Source organism: Fulvia fulva, chromosome 12, assembly GCF_020509005.1.
Source record: "Fulvia fulva chromosome 12, complete sequence".
NCBI lineage: Eukaryota > Fungi > Ascomycota > Dothideomycetes > Mycosphaerellales > Mycosphaerellaceae > Fulvia > Fulvia fulva.
The window spans coordinates 1,747,447-1,769,304 of NC_063023.1; the positions used below are offsets into that span (position 1 = coordinate 1,747,447).

General features: G+C 53.0%; 13 protein-coding genes across 13 annotated transcripts; 6 read left to right on the top strand and 7 right to left on the bottom strand.

Annotated features, from left to right (window-relative positions):
• Nucleotides 1-691: 691 nt before the first annotated feature.
• Nucleotides 692-1,129, top strand: CLAFUR5_20367 (uncharacterized protein; the record flags this gene model as incomplete). Its single annotated transcript, XM_059463203.1, has 1 exon — nt 692-1,129. The coding sequence occupies one exon, from the start codon at nt 692-694 to the stop codon at nt 1,127-1,129; it is 438 nt and encodes a 145-aa protein (XP_059319181.1).
• Nucleotides 1,130-1,508: 379 nt separating this feature from the next.
• Nucleotides 1,509-1,925, top strand: CLAFUR5_13848 (uncharacterized protein; the record flags this gene model as incomplete). The annotated part of the gene is made up of 1 exon (XM_047912996.1): nt 1,509-1,925. The coding sequence occupies one exon, from the start codon at nt 1,509-1,511 to the stop codon at nt 1,923-1,925; it is 417 nt and encodes a 138-aa protein (XP_047768895.1).
• Nucleotides 1,926-3,330: 1,405 nt separating this feature from the next.
• On the bottom strand, nt 3,331-4,506 carry CLAFUR5_13849 (uncharacterized protein; the record flags this gene model as incomplete). The annotated part of the gene is made up of 1 exon (XM_047912997.1): nt 3,331-4,506. The coding sequence occupies one exon, from the start codon at nt 4,504-4,506 to the stop codon at nt 3,331-3,333; it is 1,176 nt and encodes a 391-aa protein (XP_047768896.1).
• Nucleotides 4,507-5,429: 923 nt separating this feature from the next.
• Nucleotides 5,430-6,055, top strand: CLAFUR5_13850 (uncharacterized protein; the record flags this gene model as incomplete). Its single annotated transcript, XM_047912998.1, has 2 exons — nt 5,430-5,524; nt 5,602-6,055. The coding sequence occupies 2 exons, from the start codon at nt 5,430-5,432 to the stop codon at nt 6,053-6,055; spliced, it is 549 nt and encodes a 182-aa protein (XP_047769173.1).
• A 3,233-nt stretch (nt 6,056-9,288) lies between these two features.
• Nucleotides 9,289-10,085, bottom strand: CLAFUR5_13851 (uncharacterized protein; the record flags this gene model as incomplete). Its single annotated transcript, XM_047912999.1, has 2 exons — nt 9,289-9,540; nt 9,591-10,085. 2 exons carry the CDS (start codon nt 10,083-10,085, stop codon nt 9,289-9,291), a joined length of 747 nt encoding a protein of 248 aa, XP_047768601.1.
• A 241-nt stretch (nt 10,086-10,326) lies between these two features.
• CLAFUR5_13852 (Phosphocarrier protein HPr) lies at nt 10,327-10,932 on the bottom strand (the record flags this gene model as incomplete). Its single annotated transcript, XM_047913000.1, has 1 exon — nt 10,327-10,932. The coding sequence occupies one exon, from the start codon at nt 10,930-10,932 to the stop codon at nt 10,327-10,329; it is 606 nt and encodes a 201-aa protein (XP_047769174.1).
• A 664-nt stretch (nt 10,933-11,596) lies between these two features.
• Nucleotides 11,597-13,098, bottom strand: CLAFUR5_13853 (uncharacterized protein; the record flags this gene model as incomplete). Its single annotated transcript, XM_047913001.1, has 2 exons — nt 11,597-11,935; nt 11,986-13,098. The coding sequence occupies 2 exons, from the start codon at nt 13,096-13,098 to the stop codon at nt 11,597-11,599; spliced, it is 1,452 nt and encodes a 483-aa protein (XP_047768680.1).
• A 711-nt stretch (nt 13,099-13,809) lies between these two features.
• On the top strand, nt 13,810-14,364 carry CLAFUR5_13854 (uncharacterized protein; the record flags this gene model as incomplete). The annotated part of the gene is made up of 1 exon (XM_047913002.1): nt 13,810-14,364. One exon carries the CDS (start codon nt 13,810-13,812, stop codon nt 14,362-14,364), a length of 555 nt encoding a protein of 184 aa, XP_047768683.1.
• Nucleotides 14,365-14,643: 279 nt separating this feature from the next.
• On the top strand, nt 14,644-15,027 carry CLAFUR5_13855 (uncharacterized protein; the record flags this gene model as incomplete). Its single annotated transcript, XM_047913003.1, has 1 exon — nt 14,644-15,027. One exon carries the CDS (start codon nt 14,644-14,646, stop codon nt 15,025-15,027), a length of 384 nt encoding a protein of 127 aa, XP_047768682.1.
• Nucleotides 15,028-16,396: 1,369 nt separating this feature from the next.
• Nucleotides 16,397-18,099, top strand: CLAFUR5_13856 (uncharacterized protein; the record flags this gene model as incomplete). Its single annotated transcript, XM_047913004.1, has 3 exons — nt 16,397-16,518; nt 16,569-17,693; nt 17,748-18,099. The coding sequence occupies 3 exons, from the start codon at nt 16,397-16,399 to the stop codon at nt 18,097-18,099; spliced, it is 1,599 nt and encodes a 532-aa protein (XP_047768686.1).
• A 302-nt stretch (nt 18,100-18,401) lies between these two features.
• On the bottom strand, nt 18,402-19,052 carry CLAFUR5_13857 (uncharacterized protein; the record flags this gene model as incomplete). The annotated part of the gene is made up of 1 exon (XM_047913005.1): nt 18,402-19,052. The coding sequence occupies one exon, from the start codon at nt 19,050-19,052 to the stop codon at nt 18,402-18,404; it is 651 nt and encodes a 216-aa protein (XP_047768685.1).
• A 503-nt stretch (nt 19,053-19,555) lies between these two features.
• On the bottom strand, nt 19,556-19,954 carry CLAFUR5_13858 (uncharacterized protein; the record flags this gene model as incomplete). Its single annotated transcript, XM_047913006.1, has 1 exon — nt 19,556-19,954. One exon carries the CDS (start codon nt 19,952-19,954, stop codon nt 19,556-19,558), a length of 399 nt encoding a protein of 132 aa, XP_047768541.1.
• A 518-nt stretch (nt 19,955-20,472) lies between these two features.
• CLAFUR5_13859 (uncharacterized protein) lies at nt 20,473-21,522 on the bottom strand (the record flags this gene model as incomplete). The annotated part of the gene is made up of 1 exon (XM_047913007.1): nt 20,473-21,522. The coding sequence occupies one exon, from the start codon at nt 21,520-21,522 to the stop codon at nt 20,473-20,475; it is 1,050 nt and encodes a 349-aa protein (XP_047768540.1).
• Nucleotides 21,523-21,858: the final 336 nt, after the last annotated feature.

Here is a 21,858-nt window from a genome sequence, read left to right on the forward strand (position 1 = left end):
AAAGTCAAAAGCGTGAACTCCCATACAGCATATCACTCTTGCTTCACGCAGTATACAGCTGCACTTTCGTGCGCTGGGGTTCTGGCAGCAGGCCGGATGGCTTGACGTATACTGTCTTCCAACGTGCGCAGTGAATGAAACATCCGGGACTGACGTAGATATCCCTTGTTCGCCACCTTATACGTCATTCAATACGATGTCTATCGACTCATATAGTCCAAGAGCGTACTTGAACGCTCCATCTCCGTCCTGCAGGCCAACGACTTGAACATGGCTCTTGGCAAGCGCTCTCCAAAGGGCCAGCACGAAGCCAAGTCGTGCTTTTCGCTCGCAGCATTGCGCTGAGCTGCACATCATGATCTATGAGGGCACGAGCGAGTGAGTACCTCTGGGCACTAGAGAATCTCAACGATGAGGGCTGCCGCATGCCATTCCATAGACTCAGCATGGGCCCTCAAGCCGTGCTCGCCCGCAGTCAGCGATGGGCCAAGATGGACCAGCATACTGGGCTTCATGTCTCCTGAGACGCAGTTGGATATTCACTACATCTTCACCAGCGTAAACAGCTCCAAGCTGTATATACAACACACAACACATGGACTTCACTACACAATGTGTTATTGCCGTCCATGGATAAAAGTCTCAAACGCCCCATGCCTCTCTTTCATCACTCAGTTCAGCAACCGTCAACATGCAGACACGCAGCCAAACCGCTGCTGCTCGTCTCGCAGCTTCGAAGAGGTGTCGTCTTCTGGAGCTGCCTGTAGAACTGCGCAACAACATCTACGAAAACACTCTCGGTACAAGTGTGCCTGACTTCAACGACTTCGAGAATTTCAGACGCCCAGCTCTCGTCGATACCTGCAAGACCATCAGGACTGAGACTTTGAGACTTTACGGTCAGCAGCTGGAGTCTGCGCTGGAGGAGGGTAAAAGGATCAGAGACAGTGTATCCAGCGGGAAAAGATACAGAGCCGCGGCCAGTATCACGACTGCCGTATCTGACTGGACCAAGTTGCAGTGGCGATGGGAAAACTTCAAGAGTCTCGTGGTCAGTGAGATGGACTGGGTCGAGGAGGAGATGGCGAGGATCGACGAGGAGGTAGCGAAGGTTGCATTTATCCATTGAGTAGCTTAAACCTGCTGTAGCTGCTCAGAAATGGCAATCCTGAACGATTTTGCTTGATATGGAGCTTCCCTTGTATGCCCCTTGGTCTTACCTTATTCCGTTCATGTCTTGGTTTAGATGCCTTTCTAGTCGTACATGAGACCCGTGGGGCATGGTAAAGCTGGAGCTACTTTGTTGCTGTAGAGGGTAGATCTCAAGATCTCATGCACCGCTGCCTGGATTCACTTGCTGAAGAAGTGAATGCCGTAATCCTCTGATCTTCATCGCAGCACGACACATCTTCTTCACTACCTGATGTGTTCCCAGTACACTCTGGATCAAACCTCTGTCCCGGCATCCTTGGTTTCCTCATCTTCGCATCTCTCACACAACCGCCAAGATGGTATACCTCCGTAGCCAAGCCATCGCCGCCCGCGAGATCGCAGCAAAGCCAGCAACCGAGTGCCACTTCTCCAAGATACCTCCAGAGTCTCGTGTCGAGATCTACAAGCTCACTCTCACCGGTGTCACCGATGATCTCGAGAAGCTCAAACGTCCACAGCTGCTCAACGTTTGCCAACGCATTCAAGTCGAGTCTCTCGACATCTACCGTAAGGAGGTCACGGACGCGCTCCAAGAAAGCAAAACTACGCGCGATGAGATGTGGAAAGCTTTCAAGAGCTTTGTAGGCAGTGTGAGAGGCAGGAGTGCCGCAGAATGTCGCTATCACGTGGCACGTCTCGATCATAAGAAGAGTCAGGAGATCGCAGAGAAGGAGTTGAGGTGGATTGAAGAGGAGATGGAGAAGCTCGATTGAGGAGATAACGAGAAGCTTTCGATAAGATACAAAGACAGGTACAGGCGGGACATGATAGCACAAGGTCTGCGAGGATAGTGGACTTAATGTTTCAGCTGCTGAGAATACTCGCTGTTCGAAGTTTCTGTCCTTTGTGTCATATGTGCCCACACAACGGACAATGCGTGATCGCCGACAAAGAGCCACAATGGCTTGTATTCGAAAGGATCACCGAACTTTCCACAGCACTTTTTGGAAGTTGGTCATAATGACTACACACTCGAAGCACCGAGCTTCACGGAGATATGTCTGATGGGCAAATAGATAGCAAGCAAGCCTAGAGATATACAAGCGACAGACTCTTGACCATTGGCTCCTGCAGACATTTTCAAACTCTCATCGTATCTTATACACTTTCCTATCCTGCTAACTACAGCGTGCACTATCATATGCATCGGCATGTCGGTGAATCTGCAATTCCTTGGCGCACGCGCTAAGAAGGCCCGAGACCCACCAACAGACGCGCAACATTTCCCACCGACAGCTCTACCCGACCACGTCAACTCTCCACCAAAAACAGTGCTATACACTCCACGACAGCAGCAATAATGTGGAACTACTTCGTCGCCAGCGTCTGCGGACACTCTCTCACATCAACATCAATCCTTCCCATGGCCAACAACCCCATCGACTTCAACACCCCCTACTGCGACGCCTGCCTCGCCCAACAACACGAAGAAACCCTCACCCGCCAACATGAACAGCTCCTAGCACAGGGCACCGGCACCCGCGACCAAGAAAAGGCTTCCCGTCGCGACGTCAGCCTCGCGCACCTCGCCATTCTCGAGCACACATCGCCAGACAGCCAAGCCGCTCGCCGCACGGTTGGTCGGGCAGATCATGGTGTGCAGCTCCTCGAGTCGCCAAGCCGAGGCGCTTCGCGTCCTCGTACGAAGAGTGTCAGCTTTGCGCCGCAGGAGCATCGTGCTGAGGAGGACGTCAGGACGACTTCGCAGTTTCAGACAACATCGAGTCAGTATGTGCCTGGCGTATACGCTGACCAGACTGGTGAGGGACATTTGGACACCAGTGATCCCAATGGGGAGGCTGCGAGGGAGAGAGCGGAGAAGGAGGCGGAGGAGAAGGCGAAGGAGGAAGCGGAAGCGAACGAGACGGAAGAACAGTTCAAAGAGAGGTTGGAGAACATGTCGGAAGAGGAGTTCGCGGAGTATTACGAGAAGCATGGGGGAGGTTGAGACGGAAGCGAGAGGAGGCTGGGAGTGGGCGCGTGGAGTTGTTCGTAATCCGGAGGAATGAGAGATGCTTAGCGACTGATGGAGGCGTTGTTAAAGGACGGTCAGCATGGCGAGATTGGTATGATGCACTTGCTCGTCGCGTTCGGTTGAGTTTCTGTATATCATAGCGACTATGCTTCCTCGTCTTCGGAGTCACTTTCATCGCTTTCAGACACATCATCGTCGTCCTCTGTTGCATCGTCCTCGCCCGAAGATGAGCTACTTAACCCCCAAGTATCATCGTCCTCAGGATCCCACATAGGGGTCATCCTGGCCAGATCCACATCGAACGACGGCGCTGGAAAGTAGTACTGGCAAGTACTCGTCAGGATATAATCAATAACCTCACTTGAGCTGCGCTCATAGCCATCCTCGCCAGAACAGCTCCTGGACTTTCTGCCATAATACCACAATCCGTTGCTAGCATGGCTGGTAAACCTGCCAGTTAGTCGGACCTCCTTCAAGTGCGTCAAGTTCCCAGCGAATGCTTCGATGCACGTCTGCCAGAAGATCCCATTCTCATCGGGCTGCTCGCGCCACTGTTCGCCTTCATCGTGTTCGTATAAATGGACATTGTGTAAATGGAGGTACTGTAGCGTTAATGCGTGGTTCAACAAGAACGACGAGAGTCGTTCTGGCGTGGCCTGAAAGTTCGTCATGCGGACACGTCGTAGGTGACGCAAGACAGATGCATGTGGGAAGAGGAGTCGAAGATCTACTCTTGAACTGGCAGACGAGCGATACGACAAATCCAGTAAGAGAGTCTCAAGTCGCGGACAATTCGATAGCCTGGTGGCCAGATGGCTGTCTTGAATGCCTCCCACAGATTGGTGAAGGGCAGGATCGTCGTTGCCACGCAGGTCTTCATCTATTGAATCAGGGTCTTCGCACTTCCAATGGAGCCTGGTCAAATTCTTGATGGCGGCGAGAGTCAGGGTCGTGTCGACATCTTTCATGGAGATCGAGCTAACGATACCCACAGACAGATCTCGCAGATCAAGTGACGCATCATAAGCAGCTAGCAACGCCTGGCCGAAAACATGTGGGCCTGAGTCGAAAGCTCCGTGTGGCACACGAAGCCCGCAAAGCCATTCCGGATTCTCGAACGCCTTGTTCGGATGAAGTATGTCTTTCATGTTGAAAGAAAGCTTGGTGAGATTCGGGCATGCAAGGAACAGTGCTTTCAGCCTTGCTCTGACGATGGCACCATTCCTAACCCGATGCTCGTCTACGATAAGTCGGTTGTAATGCTGAAAGGCTGAGCTAAGCGCCGAATCTTCGCTCGCCTCCTCGTGTTTGAGGACCATAAAAAAGGGCCCAGTGTCTTCCACCTTGCCAACGGAAGAGTATGCTTCTATGGCTCTCTCGTTGGTGCTGCGATAGAATCGAAGAGCTTCATGTATAGTTGACTGTCTTCCCTCGCCGGATGAAGTGCCATGTTTGGCAAGCAAAAATGAACACCTCTGGCTCGCTTGGGCATACTCAAAGTGGCGACTCCTGTTCCGAAAATTGAATTGGTACAGACCTTCGTTGGGTAGATCAGCGAGATAGTCATCCGTCCCGTCAGGTTGGAAGTACAAAGACTTGATAGAGCTCCGGACGGCCGGCCGAGAAGAGGCGCTTTGTTCAACGATGTTCAATGACTGCTCATGGAAGAAAGCATGAACTTCGGGCAGCAGGTGTTCGTCACCCAGCTTGCAGAGAGCGCGGCATGTAAGGCGAAGTCTGCACACGACAGAGATGTGTGCAAAGTGGTATACGTGATGGATCAACTCCGGTGGCAAGTCAAGAAGAGAAAGCATGTTGGTGGAAAAGTGAAAGTCGAAGATGACACGTACCAAACAGGTACTCATTAAGCTCGGGGTTGACTCCATAAACTGCCAATCAAGCTTCGATTAGTCTTTGCAAGGATGCAGCAACTTAGGCGTCCAGACTTGATGGGCCAACGTCTTGTCAACTGAACCGTCAACAGCTGTCAGCAGAGCGAAAGCAGCACAACACTTGTCAGTACTCCGAGTACAGCCGTCCGTTCCTTACCACAAACCACCCTACTCACACTCATTCATCACACACCCTTCACCAGACCTCTCACTCATTCGAGGCTTCCTTGCGCAACCTGAAACGTCACACCACGCCCGTCGCGCCTTCCCACATTCCGACACAGCAGTACTACTGCCACCTGCACGCTTGAAACCTCCGAACGACATACCACACCACATCCATAGGCAATATGTTTGCCAAGCTTACTACCGTCTTTGGGCTCCTCGCCGTCGCCGCGCAGGTCGTGGTTGCGACTCCCCCGGCATGTGTCATTGCCGCCGTCAAGTAAGGAACAGAAAGAGCCGCAAAGAGCACATGCGCGCAGCGTGATAGACAAGAGCATAGACTAACACACCCCATAGCCAAGCACCTGACCCAGCAGACATCAAAGCCGTCTGCGACAACGACAAGGTCAAGAACTACATCTCCACCAAGTGCGGCGACAACACCGACGCTGCCAACAAATACTACGCCGACGTCTGCAAGGACGCCGGTGTCACCGTCTCCACCTCCAAATCCTCCTCGAAATCTGGCTCTGCATCCGCTACAGGTACCCATGGTGGTTCCCACACCACTGCTTCCCCCACTGAGACTCTTTCTGGTATGCCGACTGGCACCGCGGGTACTGCTTCCTCTGGTTTCCACACGGCCACTACTAACGGTACTTGGTCAGCTCCTACCGGCACTGGCGGCTCGTCCGCAAGTCAAACGACTGGAGCAGGTGTTGCCGAGAGCACTGGCGCTGCATCGAGATTGGGCATGGATGTGGTTGGTCTCGCCGCCGTGGGCGTCTTCGGTGCCATGCTGGCGCTTTAAGAGCCATACATGGACAAAATTGGATTCGGGAGGTCGTTCAAGAGCGGTGTACATTACTGGTGTTTTTGGGCGATAGCTTGCATAAAGCGGCTACAGGCACGGACATGGGTTCATTTAATCTGAGTTGTGGCGATTCGGGATAGGGCTGGTGTTTCTCTAAAGCTACGGTAACTATCGACCGAGTTGTCTCATTCTAGTCTGCTCCGCTGTCAAGCTGACACATTTTGGACCCCCTAATCATATGACAGCGCATCATTCGTCGAACTTCCTTTCCGGATCATCTGCGAGGGACTTTTGCCATGGTCCTCGTTGCCCATTGAGATCACATCTTGTTGTCGCGCAGACACTCTGGACCGTCATGGTCTGGAGGGCACCAGAGGCTGTAGTCCATGATCAGGCAAGAAATGGGATCTGCGTCTGGCATCCTGGCTCGACTTTAATTAGCCACCTGCGCGGTATTCGTACGGATTGTATCAGCGCATCGGTTTCATGCCAATTTTGCCCGTAGCCCGTGCGATGCTGGAGGATGTTCATGGACGTTGCGGTTCCGGTCGGCGCGGACAAGATGCGAAGCAGGAACAACATCTCCCACGTACCTCGGCAAGATGCTGATGGCGACAGGTGACAAATATGTGTCCCAGCCTGTCCAGTATATGAGATCTGTATTCGTGGTGAGCCGCCAGGTTTCAAATAGTCGCCGTGCTAAAATCACTGACGTGCCAGACGGCGTCAAAGGCGCTGGAAGACTCATGCGGCGCTGCACAGCGACTATGCAAACCTATGGCGCACCCTCTCCGAAACGAAGATCGGTGAGATAGTTGCATGCCTAAATCGCTTTGTCACGAGCCAATGACAAGCCGGCGCTAGTGAAAGAGCTCTTACACTTGCTACGCCGCAATGCTGCAAACATCAAGGCGCTTAGCGGTGTCACCATCAACTCCCATCCGTTGATTCCCCCAGACTACACACTTGAGCGTTTGGAAAGACTGCCCTTGTCCTCACCTTCCGACATCCTGCGGGTTCCACACCATATAGCTGCTGCCTAACATATCCGCCCGAGCAAGGCTTCCAGAGTATCGAGACTGCACTTGCTGTGGACAGCAGCGAACGGTGCGCCATGGGTGGTGTCGAAATCTTGAGCATGTAAGCCAGCATGCATCATGTCATGATCTCTTTACCAGACGCTGATGATTGCAAAAGGCTGCTGATCGTGGCCATGCCAGTACCCTACATGCTGCAATTTGCAAGGCTGTATGCACTTCGTTCAGCGGATGGCCTCTCGTTGTGGGCAGCTTCTTTGAGTACTCTGGTTTCTCAGATACAGGTAGCCTACATGTCCTACCTCTTCAAGATGTCTCCGATCATGAAGGAGGGAACATCTGTCGCAACGCCGCCATCAACGCGCGACCGGTTGAACTTCACGCAGCTGATCATCCAGTGGCTATGCTCTCTGGCACTGTAGGTTCACCCCCTCTAGTCATCAGGTCAGGGCGCTGCTAACAGGCCACGGGATAGATACGGAACAGTACTATTGATACAATGTACTTCGAATCGTGGCCAGGCTGATGAAAACTCCACGCTCCGGTGCTCTGGGCAACTCATTGCTTAGCAGAATCGGATCCGCAGCCATATTGCTCATCCACGCTATGCTGTTCCTCAGTACTGCTACGCTGGATGGTCGGCCGAGCGACAGGTTTTCCGTTCTATCGATCACATTCAACATCGCCGCCTGCGTGGTTAACCCACTGGCAACGTTCTTCCTCACGGTTGGTCTGATCTTGCAACTCATGGTCTCGCGGTCTTCGCATGCAGACGGCTTAAGTGGCATAGCGCTCATAACACATTGTGTCGTGTTCTCTATTTTGGCATTGTCATGGCCGTGTAGGCTTGTACTGCCAAAGAGTCTATGGAAAGCGCAATCGGCCGGACCGCTGGTGATCACAAAATGGTATCCCTTAGTGGGATCGGTATGTATCAACAATGGCATCATAGCTATGGGGGCAGGTCTTGCGTTGTGGATCAAGATTGGAAAACATGCTGGTAAGCGAAGTCCTGATTCAGGAGAAAGTGAAGCTCTGCTGAATAGTCGATCACGATGACAGAAGTGCTTATGTATACATCTCTGCTGGGAAGGCACGATATGGCAGGCCAGTGTGCACCTCGTTCTTCCTTTCGAGGACGTCGCGTATCATAGTGTACATCGTTGACCTTCTCCAGTAGCGATTGCTTCACTGTTGTCCAGCCCTCTCCTTCGACTCTCCGCCCTCTTCCTGGCAATCCATCTCTTCGTCGGTGCGCAACTCACGTTCCTCATCGTCTGAGTCGTACTCGCTGCTTGGGGAGGAGTAGTTGTAGCCACGGCGGGAGGTTTCAGTGCCGGCATCACCACTCCGCTTGATGCCGGACCAGAAAGACTTCGGAAGTGTCTTCTCCGGGCGCTGGAGGAATGGGGGAATGCGAATTAGCATCGCCGCACGTGTGTAGTTGATGCCGATGCCTGGCTCGTTGCCATACTGCCAGCATGTCAGTGGTGTTTGCAGCGGCCGTTCACCTTCGAGGCTTACCGTCATGTATGCCATCTGCAGCTCCTTGAACTTCTCGGTCTCATCGACAACGACAACCTTCTCCTTCGACTCTGTCTTTTGCTGCAATTCGGCAGATGCCTTCTTGCCTGCATCCACCGGTACCTGCACCTTGACCTTCTTCTTGTAGGCCGGGTTGAGCCAGTCACTTTGCTGTTTGGAATTCTCGTACCGAACTCCTCGCCACCGTCATCACCAAACATTCCACCAGCGTCTTCGCATGCGTAAACACCGGAGAACTATACGTCGTAGGAGTAGTGGCTGCTGTACCTGCATGACGAAGGGAGTCAGCCGTGGTTCTCAAGCACAAGACCGAGCCTTGATGGACGGACTTACTCTTTCTTCATGACAGGCACCACTTGGCGCCACAAGTCAAGAGCAGAAGCCGCCTCGTAGAGCGCCATGTCAGCACCTTTCAGCGAACTCGGAAGGAAATTGACGTGCGAGCTGGTATGAGCATAGCTGTGCGTCAACCAAACCGCCAGGACTCGTCCTTGGCTTAGGAAGCCAGGATTGTCCAGAGCGTTCTTCAGTGCTTCGTATAGTGGTAGCTGACTCGGATCGAGAGCCGAAGGGCTTCCGGCCAGATGACCAAGACCGCGGGTAACGTAGAGGTTGTACGTCAGAGTGAGACGATAGCCAGAGGTCACTTCACGGACTTCGTGCTCGCAGTCGCTGTAGAAGGCTGCCCCACTTGACGTCCGGTCGATCAGTATCGCCTCTCTGGGACCAGTCGAAAGTGAGTTCTTTGCCAGAGTTGCGGACCACCAGTTGACCGCCTTCGTGATCGAGAGGCAAACACACCACAAGACTGCCGATCTGATCTTCGCTTCTAGGGGTGTCGACGTGAGCTTTGAACTTTCCACTTGGGGCACCGTAGACGTTGAGCTTGTAAAGCTCCGCCTGGACGAAAGTCAGCTGCCAACCAGTAGTCAAGAACGCCTGACAGTTACCTTGATGCTTCGCTTGTGCTCCCGCTGACTACTCGGTGATAGCAAGAGTTGAGCGACGACGTCGATGATGCCGGCCTCATAGGGACAGAAGTTTGTGGCGAAGGCTGTACGATCGAGTTTGCTGGCCTTGCGATACTCCTCTTCGAAGACTTCTTCGTTGCTCCTGCCAAACGAAGCCGGCTGGCAGGCACTTAGAAGCGCAGTGAATTGAGAAGAGTTGTCGGTCTGGATTGGCAGGGTGAGTGTCATGCCTTTGCCGCTTTCCCCAAAACGCAGGTCGATCGAGGGGATGCCGCCGATACCGTTAGCAAGTGCAGCCTTCTGCTTGTTGTCTGGTGTGAAGTTTACTGTACCACCACAAGCAAAGATTGCCTTGCGTGACTGGAGTCTGAGACATGACTTCAGCTCTTTCAGCAGACTAGCCTCTGCAATCTCAGCCAGAGAGCGAATATGGCGTTCGTCTTGGAGCTGCTTCGACTGCTCTGCTTCAGCCATGTTGGACAGTGGCAGGCGTGCTTGCTGTGTGCCGTGAGGGTAGGCGGGACGGACGAATATGCTATGAGGGGAAAAGCAGAACAGTAGAAAGAAAGAAACGTATATTTGAGTTCAGGCAGAGGAGAGCAGGCAGACACGGGCGTGTCACTGCAAACGGCGGTTCACCCTGGTCTTCGTTGGCGGGTTATATGTGTGTTGCCGACACCAGTGCAGCTACCCGAGCTTCCAGCATCGGGCATCATTACAGGTCATATTTCTTTGCTGGTGGCTCATCATCTTTCAGCGAAGAGACAAGACCTTGTAAGCTCTGCACAGCTTCATCGGCATCCTCGCCTTCTGCCCAGATGGTCATTGTCTTGCCCATGGCCAGATCCAGCCCCTCCATCTCAATCTTGCTAATCCCACTGACCGTCCTGCCGTCGACTGTGATCCGTATGTTCGAGCTGTAGGTTTTGGATTCTTTGACTATGTGGTGTAGTCCGACATCGTGTATGCCGTTTGGTGTCTGGATGACGACGTCTGCAGAGGCCGTGGTAGAAGGCTTCGAAGGCGCTGGTTTCGAGCACAATGAGCCCGTTATGGCTGTATATATTATATATGTCCGGACCAATGTGTGCTTGACGGAGGCTCTATAGACTTGGATGCATCGTACTTGTTGAGAAGTGAAGATCAGTCGTATTTTGTATACGGTGACGTTGCGCAAGTGGCCCATGACTCTGTCGACCATGAGCCGCCACGCGCCACCACCGATACACGATTCGTTGGTCGATGTATAATGCGCTGTCATGCATAGCTGACCTGTTTCGGACCTGGCATGGTACCCTGTAGCAGCTCTCCAGGGCTTCATGTTCCACTATGGATCTGAGGAGCTGCTGGGCTGCGTGACCGATCACGATGCGCAGGCGTTAGCACAGCTTCACAGCTTCTTCAGCCTTGACGCTCATCTTCGAGCGAGTCAAGCAATGCAGTGTTGCGCATCACCACATAATGTGGAGCACTCGCACAGCTCGTACTCTTTGCTCAAGGTGCTTGTCTGATCTTGCTTCGGTGGGCGGTAAATGGCCTCGTACTATAACTCGCTCTCGCGCACCTGTCGTAGTGATACTGATGATGTTCGTGAGAATAGTGACCTACGGATATCGTGTCCTTTCGCTGCGCGACAAGCCCGTATAGACAGGCCAGTCGCATGCTCAGAGAGTTGAGCATATCAGACTCGTTCCAGCTCGCCTCAGGACAATCAGACTGACTTTGCATCAGAGCATCCATCAGCTTTCTAAGCGCCGAGAGGCAGTCGTCGCCAGGACTCCAGACACACGGCCCATCTGCGGGGACAAACGAAGGCAGCTCGAAGGAGCGCTGAAGGTCCAAAGTTCTCTTTATTTGGCACTCTTCTAGCGCCCATTTCCTCCTTCTTAGTATCATTATAACCTTCAACTGCATTTCCAATGCCATCCCGACCCGTAAACCATGCCGTACGTGCTCTCGTGTGTATCATGATGTGGCAACCCTGGTCACCTCAAAGTCCGCAATTGCATCTCTTGTACCGGTAATCTGTCATTATCTTCCCCTGTCTGCGCAGCTTGCATGCCACTGAGAAGACCTCTTTGCGCCTCTTCGTCCAAGACTATCTGGCTGCCTTCTGTGTTTCCCTTTGTCGAACCTGAGTCTTTCTGTAGTGCGACTACGATTGCCGAGCCTAAAATGAGGCACGATCCGATGATCGAGAGGACACCAGGGGTGTGGTCGAAGATCCACTTATCGAAGGCTAGAGCGAAGAGCATCTGCGTGTAGGTCATGTTCGTTGCTCGCGACGACTTCTCGTAAGACAGAGCGGCTGCTAGGAGGAATTGCTATGGTCCTTGGTCAGCGAGATTAACCAGCCGGCGCGTTGCGTCCTTACCATGATGAAGCCACAGACGCCCAAGAAGAACAGGTAGCCCCATTCTTTAAGGTCCGTAGGGAAAAGAAAGCCTACATTCGGTAAGACAAGCTGCATGACGAAGCTCACAAGCGTGCACCACGCCGCGAAGTAATTGACGCTGATCAGTGGATGAGCACGCTTTCCAATCCAGCGTATGGTCGTAAAGGCGATGATGGTGCCGCATACACCTATCATCGCAATTCCCACTGCCATCAATCGCTCCATGGGAGTAACATTCTCGTAGTTCGAGGCATCAGATTCGGCTGCGTGAGAGGTAGTGTTGCCAGCTGACTGGGCATCTGAGCCTTCTCCGAGGGCTTGAAGCAGTGTTGTAGGACGAGCGATGAACACAACACCGACCAGGGAGATGAGGGTCCCGATCTTCTCAATCCTAGTGAAAGGCTCGCCGATCAAGAAGGAGCAAACCCAGCAAGCCAGGCCTGGCGCCAAGAATGCTAAGACCGCCGCATCGGCCAGTGGTAGATACAGCAGCGAATAGTAAATGCCGAACACTCCAAAGAAGCCTCCAAATCCACGAGCGACTAGCAACCACCGAACCTCAGGCAGACCCAGAGGAAAGTGCGGCGTCCTCTTGTACCACATGTATCCTGATGCCAGGACGAATGTGATGCCCATGCGTGCGAACAAGATTTGGAAAGGATGGAGGCCCTTGCCGTGATCGCCTTCAACCTCTAGTAGGCGAGTGGTCACATTCATCAGTGTGCCAAAGATTTGTGCGGCCAGCATGAAAGCCAGACCTTTATTGCGCAGCCAGGATGCCTGGAGTTTGGCTCGCCATCCTGATGCATCTCTTGGTAGGTGTGCGGGATCTGTCACGATAGAAGTTCTCCTGCTTGGTCGTACCTGGTCATATCCATCTGCAGAGAGGATTGACAGCGTATCGGGTGACAGTGGCCTTATTGGTCCTGTGAATGGGGCTGACAAGAAGCCGTGAACATCTTGCACGGGCTTGTGTTGTCCGTCAAGCATAGGCGTAGCATGGATGCTGTCTACGACATCAGGCGTAGTCTCCTCAACAGCTGTGGGGAGCAGACGAGCCTTGTCTTCACGCTCTGCCCTCGGTGAACTCATGCTCGGTCATGGGGTCTGTCTGGTTCGAGGTGAATACAAAGTGTTAGATACCGAACCAAGCCTAGTGTAGGAAAGGAAGTGACAGTACGAAACAAGAAAGATGCTTCTGCCTGACAGACAGTGGCGGTCGCGGAGTGTAGGACAAATGGTTTGCGGCAGTCATCCTGTCGCGCGACAAAGTCGCACTTTTCTGGTGGTGAAAAGTCTTGAGCGGCATCGTGAGTAGCTCACTGTTGCCTCTGCTGGTGTCCTTCCTCGGAGTACTGGCCCACTTGGTCAACAAGATGCATAAGTCCCCGCGATCGGGCGAAGGCTTGATAGGTCCATGGCTGCTTCGAAGGAGCAGACAATGCACAATCCCGTCCGTGTCCCGACACGCAGCGGAATGTGGTCACCGTAGCGCGGTAGACGCTGCGAAACGGAGAGACAATCTGGAGCCATGTCGAGGTAAGGTGAAGTCCAAGTCGATGCACACTGTTGTTGTGTGTTGCAGATAACAGTCCCGACAGTGAGTGGCAAGTTCGTCCCTTGACACGTGATCGTCGGCCCGAGCTCAGTCTAGCGGCCGGCTAAGTTCACTTTGCGACTGCCTCGGACCGAATTTCACGCCAGCAGCAGCGACAACAACAACCGAACCGGAGACAGAGTCTCCTCATCACTGCCTCTACATGGTTTGAATCATTACCAAGGGCATCACTTGACAGACCGACCATGATACCACCGGGTGAGGCATTTGCCGAAAAATACTTGGCCGTGACCACGACGGAAGCCTTCTACAACGCCACCCCTGAAGAAAGAATCACCGCTGTTCTGGCAATCAAGACACCTCACGATGTCCGTTTCCTGAGCAGCTTCTTCGAAAATCAATGCAAGCTCCATTCATTCAAGCAGACATCGGAGAACAGCTCTATCGCCATCTTCAAGTTCAAGGTCGCTCGATACTACTGCAATGGATCCGGAAATCTCCACGGAGGCGCGCACGCCACCATCTACGACGTCTTGACCAGTATGACCATGCAAGGGATCGGCAAACCCGGCGGCTGGGTCAATGGCGGCGTGTCAAGGAGCTTGAGATGCACCTATCTAAGACCAGCTCCGGAAGGCATTGATGTGCTGTGCGAAGTCGAATTCATGCATTCCGGAAGATCGCTGGCTCTGATGAGGGGTGTGATGAAGCGTGCGGATAATGGCAAGCTCATCAGTACTTGCGAACATGATAAAGCTTATGTGCCAAGCAAGCCTGGATGGGACAAGCCGAAGCTGTAGACTGGACACTCGACTAGACATTCTCGCGGCAGCGCGTCAGTGCTGTATAAGCCGCTGTTGATCTGGATTGCTGCGTGAATGAGAAGTTGCAGCAGTTCTGGGGTGCTCGAAGACGAGGCTTGAGACAGCGGCGGCCAGAAGTCGAGACATGCATGTGTTTGCCGCACAGACCTACCGTTTGCTCGATTTCCAGCGACCCCCTCCCTCAACTTCATGACACAGACAGTCTGTTCGCAGTATTAAGCAGACCATAATACAAGACCCAACTGCTGCCTCATCATGACAGCCATCATGCCGACACTGCTCAACATGGACATCCTTAGCGCCAGTGCCGCCGTATTCTTGTTCTTCATGGCCATCAAGTTCTTCATCTACTTTTTCACAGGCTCCAATTCGACGAGGAAAGCTCAACATAGCTTACCGCTGGACTCAGAACAGACGACATCGCCAGATGTCTCCAAGGGCGACAGTGGCTCAGAGAGCAGCGAGGATGACGACTTCGACGGACTCGCTCACTTGAGGGCAGCGCTGAGAATGGTCGACCAGACCTTCGCTCCCAGAACATCTTCCACAACGCACAAAAGCGACGATTTCGAGGTGTTTGCGGACTTTGCTTCGGCCAGTCAACGACGAGCTATGCAAGGAATGGAGCGCGAGAATTGAGAGGCTTGCAGTGACAATAGCTGAAGATGTTGACAGCAATGCACTCCGAGGATGACTCTGGAAAGGCAAAATATTGTTCGGCACAGTCGGAGCGTGGTACGGCTTCGACTACTGGTCGCGTTACCCTCTAAGCAGCTTCTCCTTGCAATCGTCAACATGAGCGCATGGCATATGCGTTCAATTGCCACCAATCTTAACGCGATCTGGAGTAGCATACCAAGCCTATGGCTTGATCACGCCTTTGTCTGGCTTTCAGCCTTCAGCGGTCAATCATGCTTGGAGATTTTCGGCAGCTATGAGGAACTGTATCTCACAATGGAACTGCTCAATATACGGGTCTGCTGCTCTAAATCAAACTCTTGTTCCGAGCGATTCCAACGCATAGCAAGTCTCCTCGCATCACCATGCACGGCGAAAGGCCAAAGTCTATGCAAGCTCGACGAGCTGCTGTCAGGCTAGGTACTAGATCGGCCTCGCCCGTGTCTCTCGGTCCTCCCCGGCCGTGATGTACGTTCTCGATCACTCGTCACGGTGCCTCAACTCGGGGATCTTCCACGTTTCATGGCCTGATGATGCAGCGCATCTGATGATTAGAAGAGAGCGGTAAGTTAGTACCAATTGGGACTCTGCAGAATGTCTAGGTAAAGCGAGCTAGTCATGCAATTCAATTGGTCTCCATCATTTAGTAACCACAAATTCCCGCTTACTGATCCTCAGAATCCACGTCTATCAAGGTATAGCCCCAGGTTCTTCCACTTCATTACCGACATCTCCATCACCCTAGACGTCAAAGATAGATATACTCTCGCCACCCCGTTATCAGCAATACTCCAAAGAGTTCTTTGTTCACAGCGAAACCCCTGTATGGCCTCCAGTCTTGGCAAAATTATTGCGTGCTCGCTAGCGGAATTTCACCATCAAGCCAAGTGCTCTGGGCGCACGTGGATGAGCCAGCGACGTCTCAGGCCAAGGAGATCTATTCCACGCCCAGGGACGCCTTCATAACATCTCACTGGAACAGTATGGAGAGCGGCTGCAGTTCAAGACTTCTAGAGTGTTGGCAGGCTGAGATATGCTTTTTCTGAACCTAGCATTTCCTTTCCGTTGGGGTGACCCTCGCTCAGCATGAACGAGGATAATACGCTCGTGGGTGAGGGTGCTGCCGGGCGGTTGGCTCAATTGTCTCTTTGTGTCCAGGAAGTGACGCTTAAGATCGGGCGAGAAGGACGATGCGGACGAAGGAAGGTGGTGCAATGATACTTGGCAAGGCGCCATTTTGAGATTGATATAAGGCATTGTTCTGTTCCTGTTCTTGGGTCTTGTTCGATATCCTGGATCTTGGACCTTGGACTTTGACCTTCCTCAAAAGATGGCGACCCTTGATGAGAAGCATGCTTACCCAGAGCAGTATGCCGCGAGCAGTGATGATGAAAGAGCTCTGTCCGCGCAGGCGGACTGGACACCTGAGGAGGAGAGGAAGGCGAAGCGGAAGTATGGCTCCCCGGAGACGAGTCTGGTGAACAATGCTAACTGCCGCACAGGTTGGACTTGATCATTATGCCGATCTTGACCCTCGGGTTCTTCTGCCTTCAGCTCGATCGTGGCAACATCGCGAACGCCATAACGGACAACTTCCAGGAAGATGTCGGTATCACCCAGAACCAGTTCAACGTTGGACAGCAGATGCTTTCGCTCGGAATCGTCCTTACAGAGATCCCGTCGAACATGATCCTTTACCGAGTCGGACCTGGCAAGTGGTTGACACTGCAACTCTTCCTCTTCGGCATCGTCTCTACCTTTCAAGCCTTCCAGACTGGCTATGGATCCTTCATCGCGACTCGGTTCATCCTTGGTATCACGGAATCTGGTTTCATCCCTGGTGGTCTTTGGACACTATCAACCTGGTACACTCGCAAAGAGACAGCCAAGCGCGTCATGATCTTCTACTTCGGTAATCAGCTTGGTCAAGCATCAGCAAAACTCCTCGCCTATGGCATCCTCCACATGCGTGGTGTTGCAGGTCGTCCAGGATGGTTCTGGCTCTTCGTCCTGATGGGCGCCTTCACCATTGCCTCCGGCTTCGTCTTCGGTTTCTTCTTACCAGACTCCTTCAAGAATCCACATTCGGCCTTCCTACCCAAAGTCAAGGTCTTCTCCGACCGCGAGATCTACATCCTGAACAACCGTATTCTCCTCGATGATCCTGCCAAGGGCCACAAGAAGAAGCGCATTGGTCTCACGGCTTTCAAGAAAGCCTTCTCCAACTGGCGCGTTTGGGTCCACTGCCTCATCACTCTCTCCAACAACGGTCCACAGCGTGGTTTCGACACTTATGCTCCGTCCCTCGTGAAGGAGATGGGCTTCGGATCGCTCACTGCGAACGCATTGGCATCCGTCGGTCTCTTTATCCAAGTTCCGGTGTCTTTCTTCTTCAGCTTCATATCTGATCGCTTCGACAAGCGTGGTGAGACTGTGATCGTCGGCCTTAGCATGACGATTCTGGGTTACATCTTCAACCGAAGTTTCACGGAAATCTCAAACCAAGGAGCTCGGTACTTTGGTGTGGTTTGGACGCAGACATTTGGCACGCTCTCACATCCTTTGAATATCACTTGGTTGTCTTTGACATGCACGGACTCAGAGGAGAGAGCATTGGCTATGGCAATGTAAGTTCACAATGACGGTGCTCAGCTCCCAGCATCACTAACATGTGCATCCAGGGTCATCATGGGCGCCAACATCGCCGGGATCTATGGTGCACAACTCTACCGCTCCGACGACAAGCCGCGCTACCGCAGAGCTTTCGTGGTCTGTATCGCTGTTCTTGTGGTCGGTGCTCTCGCCGCGATTGTTCGCAAGCTGGACGAGATCAGACAGAAGAGGAAGGCAGTGCCGACCGACAACAGCAGCGATAGTGAAGGTTACGATGCTCTCAAGGCTGTACCACCGAGCGATGTGCAGCCAGCTCCAGCTATGCTAGGACCGGGAGGACCTGAGGTGAGCTTGACGACGGGTACTTTGACAGACACGGCTGCGAGGAGGACGATTGTACACTGGGACACGATCTTTTGATCAAACACGATCGTTAGCGCCGCACACATACACGAAAGAAGCAATGAGACATGTATGAGAATGCCAATGCAACGGGCTCTGTACTACATTTCGTATCGAGAGTTCGTCCCGGTGTGGCGCCTTCCGAGTCGGCACTTCCGCAGACCAGTACCCTTTACTCGTCCGCGACATTGCTCCTCCTTGTTTGATCACAGTATGGCCACGTTGCTTGCTCCTAGGTGATCAAGCCACAACGATGCCGCCTTCCATCATCACCCCTGGCTGCCCACGAGTGGCCGTTCGTCCCTCCGCGTTCCAGAGCCTCACTCCTCATCCTCATCCTGCTCCCACTTCTTGTCGAAAGCCGCCAGCGCAGGTCTCCAAATCTCCATCAAGCCCAACACCACCTCAAACTCCACTCCAACCATCTTCTCTACAGTGTCGAACATCCCGCCGATGATATACCTGGCAGAACACGTCATGCCCATCTCCTTCTTGAACAAAGCAGGTCCAGGGCACCTGCTCATTGCTTTCGCATGGAATCGGCTGAGCCACATGATCAAGTTCTTCCAAGAAGGTTGATCATAGGTCACACCGTTTTGTATCATCATTCTGCGTCGGTCGAGGTTCATGCCTAAGAGCAACTCGTCGAACTTCATCATAGCTGAAGAGTCATAGTGGTCGACATCATGCATGAATGTGTTCTCGTAGTAGAAGATGGACATGGCCTCCGCGCGGATCTCTATGTTGGTCGCGAGAAGGGCAGGTCGCTGGTAGCCTGATGCGTCGTACTTGATGTGCTCATCTTTGACGAGAACCTCCCGATAGATGCGGTTGCGAAGTTCTCCAGGGATCTTGAACAAGAAGCACTGAGGTGGGTCATCTTTCTGCTGCTGTTGATGTTGGTGGTCCTGTTTCTGTTTCTGTTCCTGCGCCTGCTGCTCCTTCTGCTTCTGTGCTCGTGTCCTCGTCATTGCGAAGTCTTTGAGCGTGTGAGGAATTGGTGTTGATTGTAGGATGGAGGTTGAAGATCAAGGAAGTGACGAAGTGTTAGTGTTTCAGCCATACCAAGGGCACGTGCGCAGATCCTTGCTTAGCGAGACATTCCGGGAAGGAGTGAGTGACGCTTTTTATGACTTGTGCAATGTAGAGCGCTCTTGAAGAGTTCATTACGCTTGAGTCTCGCCAAATGCTCAATTTGCCAACGTCTCGAACGTGCGCCCACAGTCTGTCCAGAATAGTGCATTGCAGGTGCAAGCACATACTCATCGTGACTGCTTCCTCTCGTTCCCCATGCAATATCCACCATCTCGAAATCCATCGGTGCTCAACCCTGAGCCCTCGTTATATCTCGCATCGGCCTTGACCAAAGGAAATACCACCCCCTTCACAGTTTCTTCAACCTGCTTCCAACACGCGAGCACGGGCATGGTGCACAAGTGACTAGACCCATAATCTCCCGCCGTCCGCTGGCCCTTCAATCATCACCCCAGCGAGCATCTGCTTTTACCAACAGTGGCCTCATTCCCGTCACGATCTTCTCAACTTGATCCCACAGCAAGCTTCTCAGTGACTCCGCTACATAGAAGACACTGTTCACAGCGATCGCGTGCAGATCCGAATTCGGATCTGTCAACGTATCCTCCGGTGACGCGATGCCCCCGGTGACCTCGTGGGCGTGGTAGCGTTGCATCCACGTGAGTAGATTCTTCCACGACGGGGACTGAAATACTGTTTCCGTGTATACCTTGAGCTCGAAGTCGCGAAACTCGAATGTCGGGAGTCGTTGAAGGCACTGCGCCATCTTCAGGAGCGCGGTGGAGTCGTAAGCGTTGATGGTGGTGATGAACTCATTCTCACAGTAGAAGATCGACATTGCTTCGGCGCGAATCTCCTTGCTAGTGGCGAGAAGACCTGGTCTCTCATGGCCCGATGCGGTGTAGATGACTCGTTCTCCTTCTGGCTTGACGAGGACTGCGCGATAGATGCGATTGCGAAGTTCGCCGGGCAACTTGAATAGGCGGCATTGTGGTGACTAATGCTCCTTCTCCTCCTGCCTCTTCGTATCCTTCACCTCCTGATCCGCCCCTTCGAACTCTTGCGCTAGCTTTTCCGAGTGCGCGACAGCCATTGCGTAGTCAACCGGAACGTGTTGAGAACACGCCAGATATGGTGGAGAGGTGACGCGAGTGGGGGGTTGATGTGATGTGAGTAGAAGCTCGGTGGAATTGCGAAGAAGCGAAAGAGACCACGATGAAGTGGATCTGCCCCGCTGGTGCTTGCGCCAATCCTTGCTTGTGCGGAACTTTGAGAAAGCGTGAATGAATCCGCCAATTCTTAGAGCGGCTGTACAAAGGTATCATACACTCTATCTCCATCTTCATCTCCACCTCATCATTGCTCCTGCTGCATCACAACTCCTCTCCTCGCCTGCTCCTGCGCCATGACCTCGCCAATCTTCGCCAGCTGCGCATCCGTCAATTCTCTGCTCTCCTGTTGTTTCTGCGCCGCCTTGAAGTCCGCCAACTCCTGCAATGGAGTCCTCATAGTCTTAATCAGACCCTTCCTCTCCTCTTCCTTCGTATCCTCCAGCTCCTTCTCCATCCTGAAGTCATAATCATGCCGTGTCCTGAATCTGCTGTACTTGTTCCTCAGCTCGTCCACAACACTCAATGGCATCGGCGGTCGAATTAGGAAAGGTCGGAATGTCTGCTCTTCAACGCTGATTCGTAAGGTATCAACTTCGTTGTCTTCGTACTGAGGGTCTGCCTTTTCGGGCCAGGGGATAATGGTGTTGGTGCCAGGAATGACGCGGTCGCCCTCATCCCATTCGCGCTTGTTCTTGTCGAAGCGGCGGTTCACGCATTGTAGTCTGTCGACGATGACGTCTCGGGGAATGCCAGTATCGGGGTCGGGAAGAGGGTATACGAGCTTGACGTCTTCGATGGACATGAGTTGAGCGTGCGAGAAAATGTCTCGGTCATCGCTGTTTTGTTGCTTGAGCCAGGCTGGCAGGTGAATATCCAGCATATTGAGATCCCTCACTTGCACTGCTGCCTTGTCCAAGCTGACCTCACCCACGACACCTATCTTTCCCTTGTCTCTGCCGCGTGTGATGACAACTCTGTCTCCTTCTGCGATGTGCGACCATTTCAGATGGAATTCGGGGTCCTTGTCTGGCATCACCATGTTGTACAACGATTGTGCGCCGTATGTCTTTGTCTTGTCGCCGACATCTCTGCGTGGTGCGAGAGTGCCTGATTCCCAGTCTATGCGGCGGTTCACGCGGTCTTCTCGTATGAGCTGGTGTTGGTCTCGCACGATTCGCACGCGGTTCTGATTTCGTTCCCAGGCTTCGCCCTTCTTGATGTGATCATCTTTACGGGCCTTTTGTCGAGCGGCGACCCGTGTGGCCTTCTCCGTCCGTCGTATTATTTTCTGCATTGCGGTGGGTGTGTAGAGTCCAATGCTTCATCGACATCTCCCTGAAGGAGTGATGGACTGGCCGCGGGAGTGCCTCGGACGTGCTTGCCGAAGCCTGATACAGTCCTGGGCATAGTTTTAACAACCCCTGTTCTTCCACCTTTCCTCGTTAGGAAGGATGTATCCACTGCTTGGCGTAGCTCATCACCTGGTGTGTCCTCCATTGTTGGCTATTACTGCCTCGCAGCGTTCTCGCATACTCTTGCATATACGTTGTATGTCCTTAGGTGTGAGCTTGGCCCATTCTTGATAGTGAGATCGAAGGTAGCAACACCTTCTGAGATGGACATGGATAGC